General features: G+C 48.8%; 1 protein-coding gene across 5 annotated transcripts in view; it reads left to right on the top strand.

The window, feature by feature from the left end:
- The first annotated feature begins 1529 nt into the window (after window positions 1-1529).
- The window catches only part of SLC22A15 (solute carrier family 22 member 15), a 36247-nt gene continuing 16425 nt past the window's right edge, over window positions 1530-21351 (top strand). For 4 of the 5 annotated variants that reach the window (XM_076053727.1, XM_076053725.1, XM_076053729.1 and 1 more), the window contains exons 1-6: window positions 1530-1837; window positions 5111-5219; window positions 7562-7711; window positions 9570-9702; window positions 12742-12906; window positions 20126-20255. In XM_076053727.1, the coding sequence (XP_075909842.1) occupies window positions 5136-5219; window positions 7562-7711; window positions 9570-9702; window positions 12742-12906; window positions 20126-20255 (662 nt within the window). In that variant the 5' untranslated portion in view covers window positions 1530-1837; window positions 5111-5135. The remainder of the gene's footprint in view (window positions 1838-5110; window positions 5220-7561; window positions 7712-9569; window positions 9703-12741; window positions 12907-20125; window positions 20256-21351) is intronic. The other variant, XM_076053726.1, reaches the window with a different exon arrangement.

Raw genomic sequence — 21351 nt, 5'->3', positions numbered from 1 at the left:
ATAGAGGTTAGCCAGTTGAACACGTAGTAGGCTTTCGCGACCAATATTATTCATAATAAGGGGGGAGGGGGGTTTGGTTAGATCGCGTTATTTATACATGTGTCGTAACCCTCCACCACCCGACAAGGCCAAACAGTAAAAAAATGTGTCACGTTTACAAAAGACAAATAGTTCACTACTGAATAATGATGCTGACTGGTTTGAATAATGGATGACCAATTGAACGTGGGACGATTACTACGTGGTAGAAAAGTCTAGTGACGGGTTGATTAAAGGATGGTGACTATGGTTGAATAAAGGATGGATACTTTGTGGTTAAATCAAGTATTAGTGACCGTGTGGTTGAATCAAGGACGGTGGTGCTAGCGTGGTTGAATCAAGGATGGTGGTGTTTGCGTGGTTGAATCAAGGACGGTGGTGCTAGCGTGGTTGAATCAAGGACGGTGGTGTTAGCGTGGTTGAATCAAGGACGGTGGGTGGGTGTGTTGAATCAAGGACGGTGGGTGGGTGTGTTGAATCAAGGACGGTGGGTGGGTGTGTTGAATCAAGGATGGTGGTGTTAGCGTGGTTGAATCAAGGACGGTGGGTGGGTATGTTGAATCAAGGATGGTGGTGTTAGCGTGGTTGAATCAAGGACGGTGGGTGGGTGTGTTGAATCAAGGATCGTGGTGTTAGCGTGGTTGAATCAAGGACGGTGGGTGGGTGAGTGTGTTGAATCAAGGACGGTGGGTGTGTTGAATCAAGGACGGTGGGTGGGTGTGTTGAACCGATGCAGTGCACTGCTGAAACGTCGAATGCGTTGGAACGGAGGACGAACGTGTCGACTAGAAGGAGGACGATGTGAAATGTCGCGCCTGTAAAGTTGTCACCTGTAGGGGGGTTGAGGTTGCAGGGGGGGGGGGGGGGTTGAGGAGTTTGCGGGTGGTTGGGGGGGGCGGAGTTGGGGTTGTTTGGGGTGGGGGGCGTTGGGATTGTTGGGGGGGGGGGGGTGTTGGGGGTGGGTTGGGGGAGGTTGGAGGGTGGGGGGCATTGGGTTGGGGGGCGTTGGGGTGGGGGGGGGTTGGGGGGCCTTGGGGTGGGGGGTTAGGGGGCGTTGGGGTGGGGGCGTTGGGGTGGGGGGCGTTGGGGTGGTTGGGGGAGGTTGGAGGGTGGGGGGCATTGGGTTGGGGGGGCGTTGGGGTGGGGGGGGTTGGGGGGCCTTGGGGTGGGGGGTTGGGGTTGTTTGGGGTGGGGGGGTTGGGGGGCGTTGGGGTGGGGGGTTGGGGTGGGGGGCGTTGGGGTGGTTGGGGGAGGTTGGAGGGTGGGGGGCATTGGGTTGGGAGGCGTTGGGGTGGGGGGGTTGGGGGGCCTTGGGGTGGGGGTTGGGGTGAGGGGTTAGGGGGCGTTGGGGTGGGGGGGTTAGGGGGCGTTGGGGTGGGGGGTTGGAGGGCCTTGGGGTGGGGGCGTTGGGGTGGGGGGCTTGGGGGTGAGGGGTTAGGGGGCTGGGGGCGTTGGGGGGGTTGGGGGAGTTGGGGGGCCACGTGACCGCGCTCCGCCAATCGGGACGTGCGCGCGCGGGCGTGTGGTGGTGCGGACGTGGCGCTCGTTCGCGGGAAACTGACAGCCGACGAAGGAGAGAACGAGATACAGTCTACATAGACAGTCTACATAGACAGTCTACATAGACAGACTACATAGACAGTCTACACAGACAGTCTACACAGTCAGTCTACACATACAGTCTACACAGACAGTCTACAGAGAGTCTACATACAGTCTACAGAGAGAGTCTACAGAGAGTCTACATACAGTCTACAGAGAGAGTCTACAGAGAGTCTACATACAGTCTACAGAGAGGGTACGAGTAGCAACACGTGCGCTGCGGTCTGTACACAACACCACATACAACACCACATACACCACACACCACACTCACCACACACACCACACCGCACCACACACACACCACACACACACCACACCACATACACCACACACCACACCACATACACCACACCACACACACACCACACACATCACACACACACCACACCACACACACACACCACACACACACACCACACCACACACACACCACACACCACACCACACACACACACCACACCACACACACACCACACACACCACACACACACACACCAAACACACACCGCACGCCGCGTGGACTTCACGCGAGTTTCAAACGCTGTGCGCGTACTTTGTATGGAGTTTATATATATACAGTCTATATACAGTATATATGTAGACTGTGCGGAGTTTCACAGCGGCACACGGTGCAGTCAATGTTGGACTGCGTCCAGTTGGACACGCACTTACAGTACAGTATATATACTGTATATATACTGTATATACACAGACTGTATTGGTGTATATCCTCGCTACGTTACGGTACTTGATATAGTCTACACGCAGTGGATATGAAGGATACGCACCTAAAGTACTGGCTACTACAAGCCTCTTGCGAGTCGATATGGACTGCGTGTAGTGTACGGTACTTCTACAGTAAGTACAAAGATCTCCCCCGTGTAGCCTTAACATTGTAGGGGCAAGTGCTGGGTGGCCAGCACCACGCCCGACCGCCTTTGTCTCCACAGCGGCGATGTTTACGCACCAGCTACTGATTTTAGGCTGAGTCTACCGGTTCAGATAATCGTCACACACACAGACACACACTTGACAAACCTGAGTGCAGCAAAGAAGCAAATCAAGGCTGTAGCCTTGGAGTCAACATTGGGTGGCGGGGGGACGAAAACTTCCAGAGGGTTTGGGGGGGTCCCAACCCAGAACAAAAAAAATCTAAATTTGAAAACTCATTTCCTGCCTAAAATATTTAAAAAGTCACTAGCACATGGGATGGATTTTATTTTTTTATTATTTTTAACAATAATGTCTAATAGTGTTATTGTATTACATTGCTCTGTTTTTTACTTATTTTTTTGTACCATTTCTTGTTTCATTGTATGTAATGGGGCAGAGGTTAGGGATTAGTAAAGTACTAACATAACCACGATTATATTCTTAGCTCTTTCGGTAAAGTCACGTTGAAGGGAAACAATAAAATAATAAAGGGTATATAAAACAATAAAAATTCTCACGACGTTTCGACCATAACACAAACGGTCATCATCAGGTGTGAAAAACCAACGGCAAGGAACATTTGAAAGAAGTTGCGGTTTGCGTTTATTTATTTATCTTTAAACGGTGTTTGTATTTATTTATTTATAACAAACGTCAGCACCACGGAGAGCGATTTGGCAGTTTGTTTAGAAGGACGAGTCCATCTATGTTCTGAAAAGAGGAGGGGGGAGACGAAAAATTAATGTATGCTGTGTGAAAGCCACCGTAAGTGTGAACAATCAATTAAGACCTGAAATGGTTTATCAAATCCTTCCAGACAGCATACATTAATTTTTCGTCTCCCCCCTCCTCTTTTCAGAACATAGATGGACTAGTCCTTCTGAACAAACTGCCAAATCGCTGCGCGTGGCGCTGACGTTTTTTTATAAAGAAATACACCGTTTTAAAATAAATAAATTTATGCAAACCGACACACCTGATGACGACCGTTTGTGTTATGGTCGAAACGTCGTGAGAATTTTTATTGTTTTATATATATTTTATTGTTTCCCTTCAACGTGACTTTACCGAAAGAGCTAAGAATATGAATTACTGCAGTCACGAAAGCTTTAAATCAAAATATAACCACAATCATATCAACAGAAATCTATGCATTGATTTATATGAAGACAAGTCCAGATATTGTGGCCAAGGTTTAGCAAATTGTTTTATTTATTTATTTACATAAAATAGCATTTTTTATTACAATATATTGGGGGAGACATTTTGAGCATATTCATATATTATAATTACGCGGCCTTGAAGCAAATGGACAGAAAATTGTGAGATGTATGTATATAGAACAAGTGGCCATCGTTTGATATCTTACGGAGAGAGGATCCTTGCAGACATCTGACATTTGCGTCAGCATTGATTGAAGCAAAGACCAACAACTGCTCATTTTTGGGACCAAAACCGGTCCCAAAAGTTTTAAAATATTTTCAGAATGGGAAATTGTATTTATACCGGAGGAATCCGATGAGCTATAAAGCTCCTTTTTTCACAGATGTCTGGGAATGTAAACTTAATCTTTTAAAAATGTTACCAGGTAAGCCCCCCACTGAGTTAACTATGTACATCTTTTTCAGAAGCGACCTGGCAATCGTCATGGTAGCAAGCTCAGTGAAGTGGCTTATAACGTGGAGATTTACAGCAGCCAAATAACCCTAAACGCCTGACGCTGATCCTAAATGTGGAATGAATAACCGGATGATCCGGAGAAAAATCCACATGACCACGGGGAGAGAGACACCAATATACAGCAGCAGGCGTCAGGGTCGGGATCGAAGCCATGACCTCCTGTATACCAGGCGAGGTAGTTAACATCTCATAGCCACCGTGATGATGATGGTAAGAGAGAGAGACACCAATATACAGCAGTAGGCGTCAGGGTCGGGATCGAAGCCATGACCTCCTGTATACCATGCGAGGTAGTTAACATCTTCGAGCCACAGTGACACAATATTAATTCCCCCTGAGGGCACTAATATTTTAATGAAATGCTGCTACTGGTGGAACAGGTAATTTGGAGAAACCATAACTGTCAACCCCTTATCAGTGCCCTACCTTATTACAGAGCAATTCAGACCTTATTGGTCACCCCGTGCCCTTATAAATCTCAACGTTCATCCTGCAAAGTCCCATCACAAGACATTTTTTTGCCCATCATTGAAACGGCTGTAACGCCGCATGGATCTGAAAACTCTATTTCTCTGTACAAGAATACGGGGTAAACCGTGTGGGTTGACACGGTTTGAGTATTCATCCTTGATTCAACCACAGTCACCATCTTTTATTGGACCACAATAAACATCCTTTATTCATCCCCACAGTCTCGATCCTTTATTCAACCGTGGTGATGGACCACACATACACCATCCTTTATTCAAACGCACACACTATTAATCCTTTATCCGACCACAGCCACCCTTTATTCAAGGCCACAGTCGCCTATTCTTCACTCAACGTGCGAGTCGGCTCTGCGTGTGCGTAGGCGCCACCGCGGTGGTGATGGGCCGATGGATCTGGAGGAAGCTTTCGTGGTCGTTGGCGCCTGCGGTCCCTACCAGCGCCGTCGCTGTGGCCTGCTGCTGCTCGTGCAGGTGCCAGGACGACAGCGACGTGGCTCCCACAATCATCGTCATCATCGTTATCGGCATCATCATCGGCATCATCATCGGCATCATCATCGTCGTCATCATCGTCATCATCGTTATCGTCATCATCGGCATCATCATCGTTGTCATCGTCGTCGTCATCGTCGTCATCATCGTCATCGTCGTCATCGTTATCATCGTCATCGTCATCATCACCCTCATCTTGATGCACCTTTATATTTTACACCTCCGAACTCTACCCCACCTCCATCAGGTTAATCACAAAAAAGAAAACTTTATTTTTTATTTCACCAGGTAAGGCCCCGCTGAGCTCTCGTGTAGTTCTTTCTCAGAAGCGGACACGGCCATCACAAATGATAGGTCAGCAGAGAGTGACTTATCATCATCATCGCGTGGAAATTTATAGCAGCAGCCAAAGACTCTAAAACGCATGGTGACGTCGATTCTAAACGTGGAGGGTAAAAAACCGGAGGACCCGGAGAAAAATCCACGCGACCAATGGGGAGAAAGACGCAGCAAACTCCAAATATACAGCGGGCATCAGGGTCTAGATCGAACCCATGACCTCTTGTATAGCAGGCGAGGTAGTTAACATCTCGCCACTTCGGCACCCAGTTTATAACTCACTGTGCCGGATGGAATTCAGCGTAAAGCAGCAATTGAGTTAAGTGGTGTGCCCAGCAGTCACCGATTCACTCTCGAGTCTCTCGCTCACTCACCGGCGGTCAGTCTCCTTGTCACTCTTCTATCGCTACTACTGCTACTACCATGGTTATTTTTCCTGTCAACTTCACTCACTGATGCACTCCAGGCACTCGCTCACTGATTGAAAGCCAGTCGTCTCCTTGTCACTCTTTGTTTAGCGACTACTACCAGGTTTACCATTACCGTGAACTTCACTCACCGATTAAATCTACAGTGACTCAGCCATTCACCGGCAGTCGGTCACCTCCCTGTCACTCTTCTATCGCTACTGCTGCTGCTACTACCGTGGTTAGCGTTCCCGTGAGCTTCAATCACTGATTCACTCCACCCATGGTGAGCTGACGACTGGGATGAGCGAGTCGGTGAGTTGCTGTGACCTGCAGCGGAATGGTTGAACACGGTGTGTCTCGTCGTCCCGAGTCGTCCACACAGGGCGGAAGAAATGAACGAGCGAAGTTGTCGGGACCGGTTACTTGGCGGCGAGATGTTAACTCCGTTGCCTGGTACGCAGGAGGTCGTGGGTTCGATCCCAACCCTGACGCCTGCTGTACTTTGGGAGTTTGCGGTGTCTCTCTCCCCCCTATGGTCGCGTGGATTTTTCTCTGGGTCTGCCGGAATATTCCCTCCACATTTAGAAACGTGCGTTTAGAGTGTTTGGCTGCGATCGATTTCCACGTGAGAAGCGACTTCGTTGAGCTATCATTTGTGGCCAGGTCGCTTCTGAAAAAGAGCCCAGTGGGCATTACCTGGTAAAAAAACAAAAAATAGTTGACAGCATTCACACTTCCAATAAGCACGGTTTTGCTATGTACAGTGCGAAAGAAGTTCAGCATACGTACATACAGAATGAGAGCTCTATGGCCACAGAGCAATAACACGAACCATTGTCCCAAGCTACCGTATATACGTATGTATGTTGAAAGTCTTTCGCACCGTACGTAGCCAATCGTAATAATCGGAGGCGCAGGGGATGAACAACAAGCCAAACACAATAAGCAAGTTCGAAAGAAATGAGTTTGTCAATCTAGATTTTAAAGTGCATAGCTCCCAGCGGCTTCCTAAGGGGCCTTCCATAAATGACGTCACGCACGGGGGGGGGGTGAGAAATGTGACATCACATCAAAATGCACAAACTTTAAATAAATATAGACAACACGTTCTACTTAATTAAATAGACTTTTTTAATAAATGTTTTCTCCTACAACATCAGAGTGCAGCGGCACATTAAATACGCATAGTTGAAAGCGATTTGAAGCATGTTTTATATTTTTTTTTGGGGGGGGGGGAGGCAGAGCTTTGTGACGTCATATTTGAGGGGGGCGGGGTCTGACTTTTTGTGACGCCGTGTGACGAGGCGGCGGGGGGGGGGGGTCAAAAATCGTCCAAAATCACGTGACGTTATTTATGAACGGCCCCTAATATCGGAAGGGAAGAGTGTTCCAGACGGCCGCCGATGCGCTTCTGGAAGCGTTCGGCGACTGTGCCTTTGTTTCACGGCCAGTCAAAAGCCGCCGTCGCTGCGAGTGATGAGCGGAGTTCGCGTGGTGATGGCTTAACGCCCCTCGACGCGATCAGCGGGTGAGGTAACGCGGTGTTGGGAATCTCCGCGTGTCCCTCCGCAGGTGTACTTGGCGTTCCAGGCCGTGCTGATTATCCTCATTGGACAGATCCCGCCGGCTGGTCCCACGCCCCCACGCGCCGTCTCCCCGGAGGTCTCCCGCAGGACCTCGCCTCCCTTACCAGCCGCCAATGGCTCCTCTGTTGTCACGGAGGTAAACGCGGCGCAGCTCGGCGGCACGTGTCAGCGGCGCACCTGCTGTGGATCTGTAAATGCTGTGGATTTGCTCGCCAACATACCCCGGGATTAGCACGCACGGTTGGCTACGTATGATGTGAAAGAAGTTCAACATACAGTCAAACCTTGGATTGCGAGTAACTTGGTCTGCGAGTGTTTTGCAAGACGAGCAATTTTTTTTTTTTAAATATTAATTTGATATACGAGCGAGGGTCTTGCAATGCGAGTAGTGTACGTATACGCTTTGTCTGCCGAGCGTCACGTGATCACAACTGATATACGAGTGCTTTGGATTACAAACACGTTTCCGGAAGGAATTCTGCTCGCAATCCAAGGTTTTACTGTATGTGCCTACTTCCCCGGTCGTCTGTGGTTCCTCCTTCTGGCGCCTCTTGAGTCGTCCTCTCTCTCTCGCAGAGTGAGTGAATACGTGCGGCGGTGGCGCCAGTGTTGCGAGTTAACAATCGGAATCTTTATTTAGACTGCAGGAGCAATCTGATGAGCTATGAAGCTCTTTTTGACAGATGTCCGGCAGGGGCACGGGGCTCAGAACGTTACAGCAACAGTTTAGTGAAGTATATTCTTGGTTCTTTCGGTAAAGTCACGCAGAAGGGAAATGATGAAAATCAAACAATACAATTCTCACGCTGTTTCGATTGCAACACAAAGCAATCATCATCAGGTGTGAAAAATCATCATCATCATCAGGTGTGAAAACACCTGATGATGATGATTGCTTGTGTTGCAATCGAAACGTCGGGAGTATTTTATTTTTATTATTTTATTATTTCCCTTCTCCGTGACTTTACCGAAAGAATCAAGAATATGGATCCCTGCGGTCACGAAAGCTTTAAATCGAAGTTTAGTGAAGGTGAACACATCACGTCACAAATATATACAAATAAAACTAAACCATATTTTGTCTTATTCCTAGCTCTTTCGGTAAAGTCACGTTAAGAGCTAAGAATATGAATTACTGCAGTCACGAAAGCTTTAAATCGAAACATGTTTTGTCTTACAATATGCAAATTAAACAAAACAATTGTATCTTTATTCTTAACACTCTTTGGAGATTGAAGCGGTTAGCGGGCTGCCCTATGAACCCGGCGACCCAAGTTCGATTCGCGCTCACAGTCAACACCAGTGACGATTATCCATACCGGTCCTGGGCTTCCCCTAGGTCGACTCAGCCTCAAATTCGCGTGTAAACATCGCCACTAGAGACGTAAAGGCGGCCGTGCGTGGTGCTGGCCACCCACCCTGCCGCGTACCGTGCCAGCATTCGTAGGTGCTCGCTCAACGGCACTTGACCCCAACAGTCTCTTAAGGTTATACGGGGGATCTTTGTCTTTTTTTTAATAGAGGTGGAGTGTATATGTACGCGTGTGTGTGGGTATAGATGTGGTGTGTATATGTACGCGTGTGTGTGGGTATAGATGTGGTGTGTATATGTACGTGTGTGTGTTTATAGAGGTGGTGTGTATATGTACGTGCATGTGTTTATAGAGGTGGTGTGTATATGTACGTGCGTGTGTGTTTATACAGGTGGTGTGTATGTACGTGCGTGTGTGTGTGTTTATACAGGTGGTGTGTGTATGTACGTGCGTGTTTATAGAGGTGGAGTGTATATGTACGTGTGTGTGTGTGTTTATACAGGTGGTGTGTGTATGTACATGCGTGTGCGTGTTTATAGAGGTGGTGTATGTATGTACGTGCATGTGTTTATAGAGGTGGTGTGTATATGTACGTGCGTGCGTGTGTTTATAGAGGTGGTGTGTGTATGTATGTACGTGCGTGTGTGTGTGTTTATAGAGGTGGTGTGTGTTTGTGTGCAGTGGGCTCTGGGAGATGACGCTGCCATCCTGGTGGGGCTGGCGTCCTCGCTCTATTTCTGCGGGGTGCTACTCGCCTCCCTCGTATTTGGGCAGTGCTCCGACCTGTACGGCAGGAGGCGCGTCTACCTGATCGGTACAGAATACGCACAGAGACGTCGTGTGCTCCTCGCTAACAGCTCTTGCTCCCCCCACCCCCCCGACAGTCTGTTAAGGCTATGCGGGGGATCTTTGAGGTGGTGAGATGCTAACTACCTCGCCTGACGATGCGTGCATATTTGGAGTTTGCGTATCACTCTGTAAACTATGAACTGAACTTTTTTCATTTTATCAGGTAAGGCCCACTGAGCTACCAGGATCTCTTTCAGAAGCGACCTGGCCACAAATGATGGCTCAACAAAGTGGGTTATCATCGTGTATATATTTATGGCAGCCAAATACTCGGTAAACGTATGTTTCTAAATATGGAGGGAAAAACCGGAGGAGCCGGAGAAAAAATCACGGAGATCACGGGGAGAGAGAAATTCAATATACAGGAGTCAGGGTTGAGATCTAACCCACGACCTCCTGTATACCAGGCAATGGAGTTAACATCTCGCCGCGCGGAGACAAACGTACCCCCGGATGGCCTTTAACCTTTCAAGGCTACACGGGGGATGTTTGTGTTTTTTTGTCCTGCCGGCCTTCATGGGTGCTACTCTCTCACAGCACTTGACCCAAACAGTCTGGTAAGGCTACACGGGGTAACCTTTGTCTTTTTATTTGCCATGCCGGCCTTCGTAGTTGCTACTGGCTTACAGCACTTGCCCCCCAACAGTCTGGTAAGGCTACACGGGGTAACCTTTGTCTTTTTATTTGCCACGCCGGCCTTCGTAGTTGCTACCGGCTTACAGGACTTGCCCCCCAACAGTCTGGTAAGGCTACACGGGGTAACCTTTGTCTTTTTATTTGCCATGCCGGCCTTCGTAGTTGCTACCGGCTTACAGGACTTGCCCCCAACAGTCTGGTAAGGCTACACGGGGTAACCTTTGTCTTTTTATTTGCCATGCCGGCCTTCGTAGTTGCTACTGGCTTACAGCACTTGCCCCCCAACAGTCTGGTAAGGCTACACGGGGTAACCTTTGTCTTTTTATTTGCCATGCCGGCCTTCGTAGTTGCTACTGGCTTACAGCACTTGCCCCCCAACAGTCTGGTAAGGCTACACGGGGTAACCTTTGTCTTTTTATTTGCCATGCCGGCCTTCGTAGTTGCTACTGGCTTACAGCACTTGCCCCCCAACAGTCTGGTAAGGCTACACGGGGTAACATTTGTCTTTTTATTTGCCATGCCGGCCTTCGTAGTTGCCACTCGCTTACAGCACTTGCCCCCCAACAGTCTGGTAAGGCTACACGGGGTAACCTTTGTCTTTTTATTTGCCATGCCGGCCTTCGTAGTTGCCACTCGCTTACAGCACTTGCCCCCAACAGTCTGGTAAGGCTACACGGGGTAACTTTTGTCTTTTTATTTGCCATGCTGGCCTTCGTAGTTGCTACTTGCTTACAGCACTTGACCCAAACAGTCTGGTAAGGCTACACGGGGTAACCTTTGTCTTTTTATTTGCCATGCCGGCCTTCGTAGTTACTACCCGCTTACAGCACTTGCCCCCCAACAGTCTGGTAAGGCTACACGGGGTAACCTTTGTCTTTTTATTTGCCACGCCGGCCTTCGTAGTTGCTACCGGCTTACAGGACTTGCCCCCCAACAGTCTGGTAAGGCTACACGGGGTAACCTTTGTCTTTTTATTTGCCATGCCGGCCTTCGTAGTTGCTACTGGCTTACAGCACTTGCCCCCCAACAGTCTGGTAAGGCTACACGGGGTAACCTTTGTCTTTTTATTTGCCATGCCGGCCTTCGTAGTTGCTACTGGCTTACAGCACTTGCCCCCCAACAGTCTGGTAAGGCTACACGGGGTAACCTTTGTCTTTTTATTTGCCATGCCGGCCTTCGTAGTTGCTACTGGCTTACAGCACTTGCCCCCCAACAGTCTGGTAAGGCTACACGGGGTAACCTTTGTCTTTTTATTTGCCATGCCGGCCTTCGTAGTTGCTACCTGGCTTACAGCACTTGCCCCCCAACAGTCTGGTAAGGCTACACGGGGTAACCTTTGTCTTTTTATTTGCCATGCCGGCCTTCGTAGTTGCTACTGGCTTACAGCACTTGCCCCCCAACAGTCTGGTAAGGCTACACGGGGTAACCCTTGTCTTTTTATTTGCCATGCCGGCCTTCGTAGTTGCTACTCGCTTACAGCACTTGCCCCCCAACAGTCTGGTAAGGCTACACGGGGTAACCTTTGTCTTTTTATTTGCCATGCCGGCCTTCGTAGTTGCTACCGGCTTACAGGACTTGCCCCCCAACAGTCTGGTAAGGCTACACGGGGTAACCTTTGTCTTTTTATTTGCCATGCCGGCCTTCGTAGTTGCTACCGGCTTACAGCACTTGCCCCCAACAGTCTGGTAAGGCTACACGGGGTAACCTTTGTCTTTTTATTTGCCATGCCGGCCTTCGTAGTTGCTACCGGCTTACAGCACTTGCCCCCAACAGTCTGGTAAGGCTACACGGGGTAACCTTTGTCTTTTTATTTGCCATGCCGGCCTTCGTAGTTGCTACCGGCTTACAGCACTTGCCCCCCAACAGTCTGGTAAGGCTACACGGGGTAACCTTTGTCTTTTTATTTGCCATGCCGGCCTTCGTAGTTGCTACCGGCTTACAGCACTTGCCCCCCAACAGTCTGGTAAGGCTACACGGGGTAACCTTTGTCTTTTTATTTGCCATGCCGGCCTTCGTAGTTGCTACCGGCTTACAGCACTTGCCCCCAACAGTCTGGTAAGGCTACACGGGGTAACCTTTGTCTTTTTATTTGCCATGCCGGCCTTCGTAGTTGCTACCGGCTTACAGCACTTGCCCCCCAACAGTCTGGTAAGGCTACACGGGGTAACCTTTGTCTTTTTATTTGCCATGCCGGCCTTCGTAGTTGCTACCGGCTTACAGCACTTGCCCCCCAACAGTCTGGTAAGGCTACACGGGGTAACCTTTGTCTTTTTATTTGCCATGCCGGCCTTCGTAGTTGCTACCGGCTTACAGCACTTGCCCCCAACAGTCTGCTCAGGGGGTTTTTGTGGCGGCGTCGTGGGTGCAGGGCTGCTGTTGGATGTCTTGGGCGGCTTCGCGTCGGCGCTGTCCCCCACATGGCGCTGGTTCTGCGCGTCGCGACTTGTCGTCGGCGTCGCCAACGGCGGCACCGCTCTCGTCTCCTTCGTCCTCCTCCAGGAGTACGTGGGCTCGGCCTACTGGGGTGGCACCGGTAAGTCGAGCCACCGCGCGCTCGCCACCCCCACCTCCCCCGCCCGAATTTGTAATGGCGCCGCGGCCGTGCGACGTGCCGGCGAAAACGTTCGCCAAGGGGACCGCATCGTGTGCAAAACTTTTCTGCGGTGCGCTCCCGTGACAGGGTACTATGAGATCCGGCCGTGTGCCACGCGGTGGTAAGTGAACGTTAATTTGTACACGGAGGCTTTCATGACCAAATATTACGATTCGCAATTGGTTACTTATTTGGTAACTTTGGTTACTTTAGAGGTAACCTTTTTGGTAATTTTTGGTTACTTTTTGGTTACTTTGGTTGCTTTTTTTGTTGCTTTGGTTACTTTGTTGGTTACTTTGGTTACTTATTTGGTAGCTTTGGTTATTTTTGGTTACTTTGGTTACTTATTTGGTAACTTTGGTAACTTTAGAGGTAACCTTTTTGGTAATTTTTTGGTTACTTTTTGGTTACTTTGGTTGCTTTTTTTGTTGCTTTGGTTATTTTGTTGGTTACTTTGGTTACTTATTTGGTAACTTTGGTTACTTTAGAGGTAACCTTTTTGGTTACTTTTTGGTTACTTTGGTTGCTTTTTTTGTTGCTTTGGTTACTTTGTTGGTTACTTTGGTTACTTATTTGGTAACTTTAGAGGTAACCTTTTTGGTAATTTTTTGGTTACTTTTTGGTTACTTTGGTTGCTTTTTTTGTTGCTTTGGTTATTTTGTTGGTTACTTTGGTTACTTATTTGGTAACTTTGGTTATTTTTGGATACTTTGGCTACTTTTTTGGTTACTTTGGTAAAAAAGTGGTTACTTTGGTAACATTTTTGGTAATTTTTGGGTTACTTTTTTCATAACTTTGGAAACTTTTTTGGTCACATTTTAGTAACTTTTCGTTACTTTGGTAACTTTTTTGGATACTTTTGCTGAGTTTGCATTGGCTTCCGGTTGCCGAACGAACACGTTGTGAGGTCGCGCTCATCACACGCACGCAAAGCGATCACCACGAATGAACCACGATACCTCGCTGATCTTGTCAAGGAGGACACACCCATCACCATGCGAACTCCGGTCATCCTCGCAGCAGCAGCAGCAGCAACGGCCGCTTTTGGCTGACCGTCGAACAAAGACGGTGACCGCATCGCACGGCGCTTTCAGACGTGCTTCTGGCGCCGTCTGGAGCGCTCTTCCTTCCTATATTAGGAAGTCGCTGGAGCTACGCACTTTTAATTCAAAATTATAAACGAATTTCTTTGGAACTGCTTTTTGTGTTTAGTTTGTTGTCCTTCCCCCCCGCACCTCTGGTGGCACAGTTGGCTACGTACGGTGTGAAGTAAGTCAACATACTTTATTCTTCTGGGATCCCTCGTAGTCGAGTATGATTTCCCTCCAGGTGTCACTTGTGTCTGTGTTGTGAGGTGGACCTGGCTGTCCATGGGTCCGGAGATGGCTGAATCGGCCAATCCGTGACCTGCAGATCTTGGCACAGTGGGGGGGGGGGGCACCAAGATGGTCCATCCTGGAGCTCACACTCGTTGTTGTCTCTGTCTCTGGTGTGTGTTGCGTTGCGGCATGCTCTTCTCCTGGCTATCAACTCTCTTCGCTCGGCCTCAAAATGCTGAGTTCCAGTGTTTATTTTGGCCCTCCATGATAGTCTATCAAGAGCATAGACTTCCCAGTTGTTTGGATCTACGTGGCTTCGCTTGAGGTGCATTTTAAGGTTGTCACGGAAACGTGACAACCTCCGGGGGCAACGTGATCCATCGCTGAGCTGGGAATAGAAGATTTGCTTAGGAAGCCTCGGAGTCATTCATCCTCGCGAGGTGACCTGCCCATCTGAGTTTACAGTGAGGGAAAAAAGTATTTGATCCCCTGCTGATTTTGTATGTTTGCCCACTGACAAAGAAATGATCAGTCTATAATTTTAATGGTAGGTTTATTTGAACAGTGAAAGACAGAATAACAACAAAATATCCAGAAAAACGCATGTCAAAAATGTTATAAATTGATTTGCATTTTAATGAGGGAAATAAGTATTTGACCCCTCTGCAAAACATGACTTAGTATTTGGTGGCAAAACCCTTGTTGGCAATCACAGAGGTCTGACGTTTCTTGTAGTTGGCTACCAGGTTTGCACACATCTCAGGAGGCATTTTGTCCCACTCCTCTTTGCAGATCTTCTCCAAGTCATTAAGGTTTCGAGGCTGACGTTTTGCAACTCGAACCTTCAGCTCCCTCCACAGATTTTCTATGGGATTAAGGTCTGGAGACTGGCTAGGCCACTCCAGGACCTTAATGTGCTTCTTCTTGAGCCACTCCTTTGTTGCCTTGGCCGTGTGTTTTGGGTCATTGTCATGCTGGAATACCCATCCACGACCCATTTTCAATGCCCTGGCTGAGGGAAGGAGGTTCTCACCCAAGATTTTACGGTACATGGCCCCGTCCATCGTCCCTTTGATGCGGTGAAGTTGTCCTGTCCCTTTAGCAGAAAAACACCCCCAAAGCATAATGTCTCCACCGACATGTTTAACGGTGGGGATGGTGTTCTTGGGGTCATAGGCAGCATTCCTCCTCCTCCAAACATGGCGAGTTGAGTTGATGCCAAAGAGCTCCATTTTGGTCTCATTTGACCACAACACTTTCACCTAGTTGTCCTGTGAATCATTCATATGTTCATTGGCAAACTTCAGACGGGCATGTATATGTGCTCTCTTGAGCAGGGGGACCTTGCGGGTGCTGCAGGCTTTCAGTCCTTCACGGCGTAGTGTGTTACCAATTGTTTTCTTGGTGACTATGGTCCCAGCTGCCTTGAGATCATTGACAAGATCCTCCCGTGTAGTTCTGGGCTGATTCCTAACGGTTCTCATGATCATTGCAACTCCACGAGGTGAGATCTTGCATGGAGCCCCAGGTCGAAGGAGATTGACAGTTCTTTTGTGTTTCTTCCATTTGCGAATAATCGCACCAACTGTTGTCACCTTCTCACCAAGCTGCTTGGCAATGGTCTTGTAGCCCATTCCAGCCTTGTGTAGGTCTACAATCTTGTCCCTGACATCCTTGGAGAGCTCTTTGGTCTTGGCCATGGTGGAGAGTTTGGAATCTGATTGATTGATTGCTTCTGTGGACAGGTGCCTTTTATACAGGTAACAAGCTGAGATTAGGAGCACTCCCTTTAAGAGTGTGCTCCTAATCTCAGCTCGTTACCTGTATAAAAGACACCTGGGAGCCAGAAATCTTTCTGATTGAGAGGGGGTCAAATACTTATTTCCCTCATTAAAATGCAAATCAATTTATAACATTTTTGACATGCGTTTTTTCTGGATTTTGTTGTTGTTATTCTGTCTCTCACTGTTCAAATAAACCTACCATTAAAATTATAGACTGATAATTTCTTTGTCAGTGGGCAAACGTACACAATCAGCAGGGGATCAAATACTTTTTACCCTCACTGTATACTTCATAATGATGGCCTCTATGCTGGATGAGTTGGATCGCTTCAGGACACCGATATTAGTTCGTCTTTCTTCCCAGGTGATGTTTAGTATTTTCCTGAGACAGCGTTGATAAAATATTTCGAGAGATTTCACGTGTTTACGATAAGTGGTCCAGGTTTCTGCATCATATAAGAGGGTTTGAATGATCGCAGCATTATACACAGCCACTTTGGTCTTGGTGGTAATGTCGTGGTTTTCAACGACCCTATTCTTAAGTTTGCCAAAGGCAGCACTAGCTCGGGCAATCCGATGTTGGATTTCATAATCAATTAAGACTTTGCTAGAGAGATGGCTGCCCACGTATGGGAAACTGGGAACGTTTTCAAGTATTGCATAGTTGGTAATGCTTGTAGGGGGTGGTAGGTGTCCTCCCGGAGCTTGTTGAAAAAGGATCTTTGTTTTGCTGGTATTCAATGTTAGACCCATCCTGCTGTTCGCATCTGTAAATATGTTGACGATGACCTGAAGGTCAGCTTCTGAGCAGGCACTGATTTGGGCATCATCAGCATATTGGAATTCAATAACGGATGTGATTGATGTTTTTGACTTGGCTCTGAAACGGTTGATGTTCAATGTGTTCCCGTCTCTCCTATATATGATATTTATGCCTCTGGGAAGTCTGTTCTCTGTCAGATGAAGCATTCCTGTCAGCAAGATGGAGAAAAGAGTTGGTGCAATAACGCAGCCTTGCTTCACACCGGTCCTTAACTTTGATTGGCTCTGAGGTTTCACTATCAGAGAGGATGACAGCCTTCATACCGTCATGAAACAGACGGAGGACGTTAACAAATTTTGTTGGGCAGCCATATCTCAGAAGGATTCTCCATAGTGCATCACGATTAACAAAATCAAAAGCTTTAGTCAAATCAAAGAAGGCCATGTACAATGGTAGTCTCTGCTCCTGGCACTTCTCTTGGAGTTGACGGGCTGAGAAGATCATGTCCGAGGTGCCCCTGCCAGGTCGAAAGCCGCTCTGCGATTCAGGAAGGAGTCTTTTAGCAAGTGGCAGAAGTCTGTTTAGTCGGATTCTTGCCAGTATTTTTCCAGCAGTGGCAAGAAGAGAGATCCCTCTGTAGTCATCAAAGTCTGACTTGTCACCTTTTTTGAAGACGGTGTGACAATGATGGTTGCATGTTGGTCTTTTGCAAGTTTCAGGCATAGAGTCATAAAACTCTCATTGATACCAAATTGGAGCTCATTTAAGCTGTCGATGAGCATGTTGTTAATTGCAAACCCGACAGACACCATGCACGCATCGTTCATGCGCTGGTTTTCCCTTCCAAAAGAAGGCATAGCCTCCACTTAGCTCAGTCAGTTGGCCTTCATCTGCCAGACGGGCTAAGCTGAGGGCGGCAATTTGGATATTCAATCGTCTCGGCTCGTGTGCCGTAAGAGCTGTTCAGCGCTCTGGACGTTGCGAGTTTGGGTTGTCTGTGAGGGTCCTGACATTCCAGGATCCAATGTTTAGGTTGTATTTCTTTTTGTTTAGACCGCTATTATTGATGCTCCCTCTGGTCGCGGTAAGCCAGACAGGATGTTGCGAGGCAGACGATGTTTAAGGCACCTTTTCTAGCCCCCTCCCCATTTGGGGTGAGCAGAGTGGATCCTCGTGGGCTGCTCAGTCACAGCTACAGCTGCCGAGATGCACTCTTGCCTAATCCGAGTACATGACGACCTTCTGATAGCTGCCGCCTTGGTGCTGTGTTGTGACTAGGAGCTTCTAGCTGCATAGGCCTGCCCCACTCGCCACTTGCCAATCGCCCAAGGGCTTCGGGTGTGTAGTGTGGTGGTGCGATGGCACAGTTTCCCTGGAGGGTGCCAGTGCGTGAATTAATTTATGTGCAGTGTCTGATGCAGACCAGGCTACCGCACGGGGCTTAAACAGGAACCAAGACTTGGTCCAATGGCGAGGCAAAACACCAATAACGATTGGAAGGCTTGTCCTGAAGCACCAGACATCTAGTGGCTCCTCTGCCATATGCCGTTGGCCATCTGGACCGTAGCTCATCCGCCCCACTGAGGTGGGTCATTGGCCACTTGGTATCCACCCGGGATTTTATCAGGGTTTACTCCCTTAGCCTAAGTGGCTAACCAGAGCCCCGTTAGCCAGCGCGTTTCCAGGTGAGTCTAGACAGGCCTCCATGGTTACCGAAGCGGCCCAGGTGGTCGAACCATCCACCAAACTTCGCCCTGTCTGGCAATCCTGAACTTTACCTGTTACCACCTCCCACGACGTGGACGAGGGGTCGTTTTTTGGGAGGCATACATACACTACACTATACACTACTATAGTATTCTAGATTTTAAGCTTTCGTGACTGCAAGGATCCATACTCTTTGGTTCTATTCGGTAAAGTCACGTAGTGTACTATAGACCACTATAGTACACTACACTACTATACGCTACACTATACACTACATTACTATACACTACACTACTTTGTACTACAATACACTACTGTACTGGGTCCCACAGAGGCAGACACTTGTAACTCGGAGGCAACTCGTTTATTATACACCCCAACGGGGTAGCTACACAAACTACATTAAACACTCGGGATAACCAACGATGTGGTAACTACCACGGAGCTAGACCCCAACAGGGTCACTATATAAACGGGTCATGTCAGTAAAGTACTGCCTGACCCACGATGTCGAATGTGACGACCGAAGCCCAAAGAGCATAGGACGGCGGGTTGATTCCAGAAGACAGCCCAGAACGCTCCCGGGACTGCCCCTTTATCCTCCCAGAAGGTTCTGCAACCTTACATAACATATCCCCCTTTCGGTCCCCTTCTGGCCCCCGTCCTTATCCTCTGCTGCTCACGTGCCCTCTTGGGTTTACCGAGACTGTCCCGTATGCCATACGTACTCTGGTGACAGAGAGAGGCTCTAGGACGCACAGTTACGTTCTTCTCTCAGTGGCTGGCACTATCGCCAAAGTGACTCAATTTCCAGTAAAACCTTGGATTGCGAGTAACTTGGTCTGCGAGTGTTTTGCAAGACGAGCAAAAATTTTAAATAAATATTAATTTGATAAACGAACGAGAGGTATTGCAATACGAGTAGTGTACGTATACGCTTTGTTTGCCGAGCGTCACGTGATCACAACTGATACACGAGTGCTTTGATATACGAGTGCTTTGGATTACAAACACGTTTCCGGAACGAATTATGCTCGCAATCCAAGGTTTTACTGTACATCACTACACTACTGTACACTACACTACGATACACTACGTTACTATTTGCACGGTTGGCAACTTACGGTGCAAAAGAAGTTGAACATGCACACATACAAATGAGAACCTGGTTCCCGTGTGTAGTAAATTTCCCAGAACTTGCCCCATCAGTCTGTTAAAGGCTATACGGGTGGTCTTTGTCTGTGTGCGTATGGAGAGCGGTGGCGCAGCGGTTAGCGCTGCGCCACGAACCAGACGACCTTGGTTCGATTCCCGCTCACGGCCACCAACACCGGTGACGATTATCTGAACCGGTCCTGGCCCTCCCCTAGGTCGACTCGGCCTCAAATGAGTAGCCGGTGTGATGTGTAGTAAACATCGCCACTGGGAAGACAAAGGCGGCCGGGCGTGGTGCTGGCAACCCACCTCCTCGTGTGCCACAGTGGCGGCCTCCGTAGGCACTGCTACTCGCTCCTAACAGCACTTGCCCCAACAGTCTGTTGAAGGTTACACGGGGGGTCTTTGTCTTTGTGTGCGTGCGTGCTCAGGGTCCCTGTACAGCGCGTTCTTTGCGCTGGGCCTGGTGGTGTTTGCGGCGCTGGGGGTGGCGGTGAGGCCCTGGCGCTGGCTCACGCTGACAGCCAACGTCCCCGGGGTGCTGCTGCTCCTCGCGTCGCTGTAACCACCTGCACTAGACGCCGCCCCGAGAACACAATCCTATAACACAATCCTATAACAGCACATTCGTATAACACAGTGCTTATAACACAATCCTATAACACAATCCTATAACACATTCCCTATTACACAATCCTATAACAATTCTATAACACGTGTGTGCATGCGTGAATGCGCGCGTGTGTATGCGTATGCGCATGTCCGTGTGTGTGCGCGTGTATGTGTGTGTGCGCGTGTATGTGTGTGTGCGCGTGTCTGTGCGCGTGTATGTGTGTCTGCGCGTGTATGTGGGTGTGCGCGTGCATGAGTGTACGTGTGTGCGCGCATGGGTGTGTGTACATGTCTACGTGCGTGTGTATATGTGTGTGCGTGTGTATGTGTGTGTGTGTGTGCTTGTATACGTGTGTGTATGTGTGTGCGCATGTATGTGTGTCTGTGTGTGTGCACGTGTCGTGCCGCTAAGAGATGGGGCCTTACCATCAACCCCACCAAAACTAAGCACCTGCCTGGGTATTTTGTACCATCGGACACTCCACCCCCACAACTCCCAATCGGTGATGGGGCAGTTGTGGAGAGAGTGGAGAGTTTCCCATACCTGGGCAGTGTGCTTATGACTGGCTCCAGTTTAACAGCAGAGGTCTCACTCCGAATCAGTCGAGCGGCAATATCTTTTAATCGGTTGCGTAATGCTGTGTGGAAGCTACCTGGTCTGTCGCTCCGCACTAAGCTTCAGGTCTTCTCGGCCACGGTCATTCCCTCCCTTCTCTACGCTTGCGAAACGTGGACCCCCTTAATGGAACATCTTCGCCGGTTAGAAACATTTAGGCTGGCCTGCCTACGATCCATTCTGGGTTTAACCAGGCTGGATTGTGTGAGGAGCTCACAAATCCTTGAAAGATCTGGGCAAGGTTCCATCGGTGAGCTCCTCAGGCAGGCAAGGCTGCGATGGCTGGGTCATGTAGCCCGCATGCCCAGCCACCGCATGCCGAAACAGCTTTTGTTCGACCAGATCGAGGGGGCTAAACGGGCGCGGCACGGGCTAGAGAAGAGATGGAGTGATGTGGTACAGGAGGACGTGGGGCTGAGTGGACTTGCC

This window comes from Petromyzon marinus, chromosome 62 (assembly GCF_048934315.1).
Source record: "Petromyzon marinus isolate PM22_M1 ecotype Great Lakes invasive population chromosome 62, UKy_Petmar_22M1.pri1.0, whole genome shotgun sequence".
NCBI lineage: Eukaryota > Metazoa > Chordata > Hyperoartia > Petromyzontiformes > Petromyzontidae > Petromyzon > Petromyzon marinus.
The sequence above is the reverse complement of the archived record's forward strand: the minus strand, read 5'-3'. Positions and strand labels throughout refer to the sequence as shown.